The sequence below is a fragment of the Orycteropus afer genome, unplaced genomic scaffold, assembly GCF_000298275.1.
Source record: "Orycteropus afer afer isolate SDZICR_OR568_19922 unplaced genomic scaffold, OryAfe1.0 scaffold00095, whole genome shotgun sequence".
Classification (NCBI taxonomy): Eukaryota; Metazoa; Chordata; class Mammalia; order Tubulidentata; family Orycteropodidae; genus Orycteropus; species Orycteropus afer.
In genome coordinates this window covers 2,470,135-2,478,864 of record NW_006921682.1, presented here as the reverse complement: position 1 = coordinate 2,478,864, position 8,730 = coordinate 2,470,135, and the positions used below count along the sequence as shown (strand labels likewise).

At 39.0% G+C, this 8,730-nt stretch overlaps 1 protein-coding gene across 1 annotated transcript in view; it reads right to left on the bottom strand.

Moving 5' to 3' along the window:
• Window positions 1-6,479, bottom strand: part of FUT10 (fucosyltransferase 10) — a 195,420-nt gene extending 188,941 nt beyond the window's left edge. The window contains exon 1 of the mRNA XM_007942679.1: window positions 6,399-6,479. Within this exon, the coding sequence (XP_007940870.1) occupies window positions 6,399-6,479 (81 nt within the window). The remainder of the gene's footprint in view (window positions 1-6,398) is intronic.
• Between the last annotated feature and the right edge of the window lie 2,251 nt (window positions 6,480-8,730).

The following is an 8,730-nucleotide window of genomic DNA, read 5'->3' as shown; positions in this document are numbered from 1 at the left end:
CCCTCATTCCACACCCTCTTCTGAATCCAGCTTGCACATCTGGAAGTTCTCTGTCAATACACTGCTGCAACCATTTTTGAATTATCTTCAGTAAGATATTACTTGTGTGTGATATTAATGATATTGTTTTATAATTTCCACATTCTGTGGGATCACCTTTCTCTAGAATGGGTACAAATATGGATCTCTTCCAGTCTGTTGGTCAGGTATTTATCTTCCAAGTTTCTTGGAAGTGAGTGCCTCCAGTGTGGCATCCATTTGTTGAAACATCTCAATGGGTATTTTATCAATTACTTGAGCTTTGTCCTTCACCAATTCCTTCAGTGCAGCTTTGACTTCTTCCTTCAATACCATCAGTTCTTGATCATATGCCACCTCCTGAAATGGATGAACATTGACCAATTCCTCTTGGTACAGTGATTCTGTGTATTCTTTCCAACTTCTTTTGATGCTTCCTGCATCACTCACTATTTAGCCTATAGAATCTTTCATATTGCAACTGAGGCTTGAATTCTTTCTTCAGTTGTTTAAGCTTGAGAAATGCCAAGCATGTTCTTCCTTTTTGGTTTTCTAATTCCAGGTTTTTGCCCATTTCATTATAATAACTGACTTTGTCTTCTCAAGCTGCTCTTTGTAATCCTGTTCACTCTTTTGTCAATTCTTCCACTTGCTTTAGCTACTCTCCATTCAAGAGCTAGTTTCAGAGTCTCCTCTGACATCAATTTTGGTCTTTTCTTCCTTTCCTGACTTTTAAATTACCTTTGCTTTCTTCATGTATGATGTTCTTCATGTCATCCCACAATTGGTCTGGTTTTCAGTCAGTGGTGTTCAATGCATCAAATCTATTCTTCAGATGGTCTCTAAATTCAGGTGGGATATACTAAAGGTCATATTTTGGCTCTTGTGGGCTTGTTTTAATTGTCTTCAGCTTCAGCTTGAAATTGCATATGAGCAACTGATGGTCTGTTCCACAGTCAGCTCCTGGCCTTGTTTTAGCTGAAGATACTGAGCTTCTCCACTGCATCTTTCCACAGATGTAGTCGATCTGATTCCTGTGTATTCCATCTGGTGAAGTCCAAGAGTATAGCACCCATTTACATTCTTGAAAAAAGGTATTTACAATGAATAAGTCACTGATCTTGCAAAATTTTATCATGTGATCTCCAGTACCATTTCCATCACCAAAGTCATATTTTCCAACTACTGCTGATTCTTCTTTGTTTCCAACTTTTGCATTCCAATCACTAGTAATAATCAACTTATCTTGATTGCATGTTTGGTCAATTTCAATCTGCAGAAGTTGGTAAAAATTTTCAAGTTCCTCATCTTTGGCTTTAGTGGTTGGTGGGTAAATTTGAATAATAGTAGTATTAACTGGTCTTCCTTGTAGGTATATGGATATTATCCTATCACTGACATCACTGTACTTCAGAATAGATCTTGAAACATTCTTTGTGACAATGAATGCCATGCCACTCCTCTTCGTCATTTCCAGCATAGTAGATCATATGGTTATTTGATTCAAAATGGCCCAAACCAGTCCATTTCAGCTTACTAATGCCTAGGTTATTGATCTTTATGTGTTCTATTTCATTTTTGACAAGTTCCAATATTCCTACATTCATATTTTGTACATTCCATGTTCCAATTATTAATGGAACATTAATAATGCAGCTGTTTCTTCCCCTTTTGAATCATGCCACATCAGCAAATGACGTGACTCCTTCACTTAATTAAGGTTGACTCTGTTTTGAGGAGGCTGCTCTTCCTTCCCCAGTCGTATTTTGAGTGTCTTCTGACCTAAGGGGCTCATCTTCCGGCACCCTATGAGATAATGTTTCAGGGCTATAAATAATGTTTTCCAATAATGTAACAGACAATGTTTCACTGCTATTCATAAGGTTTTCACCAGTCATTCTTTGAGAAGTAATAGCGCCCTTCTCTCTTCCGAGTCTGTCTTAGTCTGGACACTCCATTGAAACCTGTCCACAGTGGATGACCCTGCTGGTATTTGATATACCTGTGGCATAGTTTCCAGCCTCACAGCAACACACAAGCCACCACAATATGACAAAGTGACAGATGAGTGGTGGAATATGGTGGTAGGACATTTTAAATACGTTCAAAAAAGCAGTGTAAGGAAAGGGCTGGCCTGTTTAATACATAACTGAAACTTTAGTATTCACACTGTAAGACAAAGAAAGCAGTTAAAGAAAGGCATACTTTTATGTATTAACTCCTTTATTAGTCAAACAGTGTGGCCTTCCAACTCCCTTTTAGCAGCCTAGGGTAGTGTCTCTTTTATGTGCTTGCAATCCCCAGTGTTAGAAAAAGGCATGTTGATGAGGTCCATGGAATCTGAACGCCTGGGGGGATAATTATATAGCTTTCACTGGACTCTCAGAGTGGACCCAGAACAAAAGACTATTAAGAACCACTAACTGAAGTCAAGTAGTACTCTAAAAGGAGTAAGGAAAGAATTATATTAACTTTTAAAAATCATGGACAGTATCATCTTGAGAATAAATTCCGTCTTATAACAGCAAAACAATCTCTAGAAACTAAAATAAAATCTAACTCTTCACCACAGTGTTCTCAGTATTTTTATGATTAATATATTAATGTAGATATTCCCTAGTCATTTGAAGGAATGTAGTTGACTGGTAGCCACAAACATTATACCTTTTCATTTCACTTTTCTCTCCAAAGTACAAGCAACTCAAAGAAAGATTTTTAGGAAGTCATAAAATATAACTTCATAAGTAAATTTTACTCTACTACATTTCTGATCAATATATACTCTGTGAGGTATATGTTCATTTCCAAATAATAGGAATTGCTTTAAGGAAAAGTGTTTCTGCTAAACAGTTTTATAGAAAATAGTCTGCCTCAGATACCACTAGCAGGTAGTAGGAAATATGAGGAACAGAGGAACATACTGAACAAAAGCACAGGGATTAAAATCAGCCAAAGTCAAAATGTGGAAAATTCCAAAGGACAAATGACCTATTTCTTAAACAAATCCATGACATAGGAAAAAGGGTGGAGCAGAACAAACGTTAAAAAAAAAAAAAAAAAATTAAGACTCATCAACTAAATATAATGTGTAGGCTTTGTTTAATCTAGATTCAAACCAACTAATTATAAAAATACTTTTTTGAGACAATTGAGGAAAATTTAACATGGCCTAGGAATTAGATGATATTGTTCATTTTGTTGGGTGTTACAACAGTATCATGGTTATATTAAATTTGTAAAGTTCCTATCTGGTGTAAAATCAACAAAAATATATCCAGGCAAAATAATATGATATCCTGGATATGTTTGAAATATGCCATATGTATTCATGAATTTTATTTGTAATTAAAATGTAGGTAAAATTCAAAAGTAAATATTGTTGTTGTGTTGTTGTTATGTGCCATCAAGTCATTTCCGACTCATAGCGACCCCTCCTTGGGTTTCCAAGGCAGTATCTCTACAGAAATAGATTACCCAATCTTCTTTCCAAGGAGTGGCTGGCTGGTGGGTTTGAACCACCAACCTTCTGGTTAGCAGTCAAGTGCCTTATTCACTACACCTCCAGAGCTCCCACATAAATTATACAGTCCCAAAATTTATTTATAGTATATATAAAATGTAGTTAAATGTGAGCAGAATGCCTAAAATGAATAATTTCCTCCAGAGAACTATGCTGTTTGGCTTAAGTTAAGCAGAGTTTAATGTTTGTTACTAACTAAATAATTCTGTTATGCAATCCATAACATAATTTTTTGATTTATCCTTTTTTTATTCCTCTCATGTGGCAAATTACTTTATCTGCCTAGGCTACAAGCCAGTAAGAACAGGAAAGTTCATGTATTCATTGGCATATTTTTTTCATTTTTGATATTTAAAAAAATAATATTGTAGCAACTCCAACTCTGAACACTGAATCATTCAATGGACTAGTAAGGATTGGAAAAATAGCTCAAACCGTACTATTGGTGGCAAACTGAAAACTACTATTCAATAAAGGTTTAGATCCAGTCATCATACCACCTCTCACACTCTGGAAGCTTAGAAATTACACAGATATCCAAAATATGGCCATCCATGCTCACATCGCAAGAAAGCTCTTAGCTTAGACACAAGCATTCCTCATGACAGGAAAAAGTACCAAGGTAAATGTCTAATAACATCAAAGATTTCTGATAATTTCCCATAGAAAAAAGCAGAAAACTCCACCTTTCCCTATATAAGGAAGGCTTCAGTCCCTCCAAGATGGATAAGGAAGAGAGTCAAGTGTTTACTCTGACCATGATCCAAATCTGGCAGCAGAAGTGGTAGAAACACAATGCCAGACTGTCTGCCACAGTGCTTGTAAAAGCACTACCTCATTCAATCCTATTCAAGGAGAAGGAATATCCTGTAGAGTAAAAAGGGCTCAGAGAACACCTTAGTTTCCATCAACCTTACACCTGCACTACTCCACAAATAATCTTTAAAAGTTCTTTTGATTTTGAACTGGACAGTTGATACTTCAATGGGTGTAAAATATACCTGATTTTTAATCTTTGTTTTTGCTATCACTGTGTAGTTTTTATTTTAATTTGAAATAAGTAAAAGAAGTCCAGAATAACTGATTGGATGGATAATTTCTTTTATAAGGATCAGCACAAAGCTGGTCCCTATAAGGTAGAGGTTAAAGATGTCCCAAATATTCAACTTTTCCAAACTGCCGTACCTACCACTCCATCATCTCTAACATCAACCACTTCCTCTCCCCTTAGTACTCTCCCTCCCATCTTTGGATTCTGTAATTCACTGCAACATCTCACAGAACTCACAAGGAAATGGTCCCTGAGGTTGTGGAGGCTGGCAAGTCCCAAATATGGACTGGAGTCAGGCATCAGGCTGGAGGCTTCTCCTGACACATGGTTTCAGAGGCTAACGAACCCAAATAGGCAGGTCAGAAGACAAGCAGCCAACTCACAAGGATGTGGAAGCTGACAAATCAAGTCAGACAATAGGCTGATGACTTACCACAGATGAGATGATGACAAGCCTGATGCAGGATCCAGAGCAAGAGAGGGAACCTTACCAGAGCATTGATATATAGATTGGATGCAGACCACATCCTCAAGGAAACTTCCCTTACTTGACCAAGGCAGTGCAAGGATGTAATCTGAATAAGAGTAGTAAGATGGGGACTTGGGTAAGAGTGGTGATTTGAGTCACAGCCCCTAGTAAAGTGGTGACTCAAGATACATCCTATCCTAACCCTGACTTATGAATAGCATACAAAAAACAAAAAAAAAAATTAGCTTTTATGCCTGTTAAGTCTATTCTGACTCATAGCAACCCTATAGACAGAACAGAACTGCCCCCACAGGGTTTCCAAGGCTGTAACTCTTTATGGAAGCAGAATGAGTCATCTTTCTTCTGTGGAATGGCTGGTGAGTTTGAACCACAGACCTTTTGGTTAGCAGCCCAATGCTTTAATGACTACCTCACCAGAGCTCCTACATAACAGACAATTCACTCTCAAGTAGGGAGACATCCAAAACCAAACCAAACTCATTGCCATCTAGTCAATTCTTACACATAGTGACCCCCATTGGGTTTCCAAGGCTTAAATCTTTATGAAAGCATGCTCTCTCATCTTTCTTCAGTGGAGTGGCTGATGGGTTCAAACCACCAAGCTTTTGGTTAGCAGCCAAATGCCTTAACCACTACACCACCAGCTCTGCTTAAAAACAGCCATAGAGCTACGATTTACGAAAAAAAAAAAACTCACTGCCATCAAGTTGGACCTGACATAGCAACCCCTCCTTGGGTTTCCAAGGCATTATCACTACTGAAGTAGATTGCCCAACCTTCCTTCCAACGAGTGGTTGGTGGATTTGAACCAGTCTTCTGGTTAGCATTCAGGTGCCTTAGGCACTATGCTACCAGAGCTCAACACATCACAAAATAGAAGGTAATTATATCAGATCACAAAATGGATGACAATGACATCAGACATCAAAATGGAGAATAGCTATATCATTACATAACTAAGAAATCACATCATTACATTACTGCCAAACCCCTGAAAATCATGGCTCAGCCAAACTGACACATGACCTTAATTAATCATCACAGGTTTCATATACTTCATCACTTATAAGTGATATAAGTGATACTTACCTTACATCACTGACTTGGTTCTACCTGGCACACACACTCACTAAACGTCTGTTTATGTTTTTTTAATAAATAAATAAGTAAGCACTTTCCCTGACTTAATGGTTAGAAAACCCACGATCCTGAGAGATTAGGTAAAAAGTAAAGTATTTGGAGTTCTGAGAGAATGGAGTGGGTGCAGGGAGATGGCAAAGGCCCAGCAATGAGCACTATGCAACCTAAATTCTTGGTACCTGGAGTGTGACAAGTAGAAAGATGGTGGCTGTGATGCACAGGCAAGATGCCAAAAACTTCCTCCTCCGAATGTACACCATGCTGCCCTGCCCTGGATGACTGACAGAGGGCAAGCTTGGCTACCATGAGTTCTAGTGTCTGCCCATATCCTGAGACAGCTTCATGCAGAGAAACCATCTGGGTGCCAATTTCCTCCACTGCCATTCCTGCTGGGACCTGGTCTCCATGAAGGATTGAGTTCCGAGGTTGTGAGTGGGCCTGGCTTGGCATCTAGAGGGAACAGCATGCAGTCTTCTTAAGCTATCATCATAGCAGCTTGAGATTCTCGAAGCCAGAAGGCATCAAAAAATTCTGAAACAAATGAATAATCTTTTAGCCATAGTGTAGAAGATTTAATAAATGTAGTTTTGCATGATTAGTATACAAAAACCCAAAACTTAAAAACTAAAAGGATCATGTAGTCCTAATGCCTTGCTCATAGATAAGAAAACCAAGTCCAGAAACGTGAAATGAGTGGCTCAAGGCCACACAGCTCATTAGAGGAGAGTGTCAGAAATACAATAAGGTTTTGAGTCTACAAGTTGTATTTCTACTTAATATTTTCTGCCATCAGAATACTGAATTCCATGAATCATTTAGTTACAGGTAGTCACGTCATTTGTCTTAATTTTCAAAGGAGTTGAAAAATAGAGTCGAAATTACCAGGCTATCCACTTACACTGATAAAATTGGCAGGGGAGAAAAGCACTCAGGCCCTGATCAAAAATGGATAATGATCAACTGGCCCCTCCATCACCACCCCATTCCCACCCCCATCCCCCAGAAAGAAAACAACTTCAGTCACAATGCAAGGAATTCTGATCATTATTTGCTTATTCTTTCATGACAGGCATAATAAAATAGTGGTTGTAAAATAGTGGTTGTCTAGACAAGGATTCTCTGGAAGTTTTGAAATAAGATACTCATTTGAAATGGATGTGATCTTTTCAAAACATTTTTAAAAATGAACTAAGTGTCCCCATACCAAAATCAAACCAAACCAGGTGTCATCAAAGTAGATTCTGACTCATGGCAACCTATGGGTTTCAGATGGAACTGTGCTCCATAGGGTTTTCATGGCTGTGAACTTTCAGCAGCCAATCACTAAGCTTTTCTTTCGAGGTGTCTCTATGTGGGTTCTAACTGCCAGCGTTCCAGTTAGCAGTCCACTGCTTAACCATTTGTGCCACTCAGGGACTAGTGTGCTCCTAGAGTGCTTTCTATCCCCAAGAATCTGAGGTAAAATGTCTTGTGCAAATGGCACTATGGAATTCAGGGTGGAACAAGGATCAACATTTCAGAAGGACAATGTTGCTGTACAGTGGGATATAGAATTCAAGACATAATTAGAAATATAAAGTTAAAATTAAAACCTATTGCCATTGAATCGATTCTGACTCATAGCAACACTATAGAACACAGAACCGTCCCATAGGGTTTCTAAGGCTGTAAATCTTTAAGGAAGCAGACTGCCTCATCTTTCTCCTATAGAACAGCTGGTGAGTTTGAACCACTGACTTTTAACCACTGCACCAAACAGAAATACAAAAATGGTGTTGTTGTTGTTGTATAGACTTCGGATTTAAAAAAAAAAAAAAAACTTTGATCTTAAAGGTTGTTCTGGTTACCTAGTACCGCTCTGACAAGAAATATACCATAAATGGGATGGCCATAACAAACAGGAGTTTATTCTCTTACAGTTTGGAGGCATTAAGTCCAAGTTCAAAGTGCCAGGCTCTAGGGGCTGGGTGAAAGCCCCTCCACCTTGGGGTTCAGCTCTGCCTGCTGCTCCTGGCCCACTGGAGCTAGAGGCTTTTCTTCACTCAGACAGCTGCTGTCTGCTGAGACTGACAAACCCAAGGCTGACAAAAAAAAAAAGCACAGTCCCCATGTTACCAAACCACACAGCAGGCCATTAATTCAAGTCCATTGCAAGTCCCAAGGTCGGCAGAGCATGGCAGGCTGCTGAAAAACGACATGGCTACATGCAGGGTCCAAGCGTGCCGTAGGCTAGAGACTAGCCCCAAGGCTTCTCCTTATATACAGGAAGCAGACCACATTCCCAAAGGCAGCTACTCAGCTGCCTGCAGTATATCCCACCATGGAATTGATTGCCAGTCTCATCCTGAGGAATAACTACCACCAGCTGCCCAGCCACTCAACCAGGCCCAGCCAAGTTAACATACATATTTAACTACTACAAAGGTGTACTCCCCTCTCACAGATCTACCTTAATTTACTTGTAAGTCCATGACGACTTTTAAACCCACAGCAGCAAAATGACTCTTGATC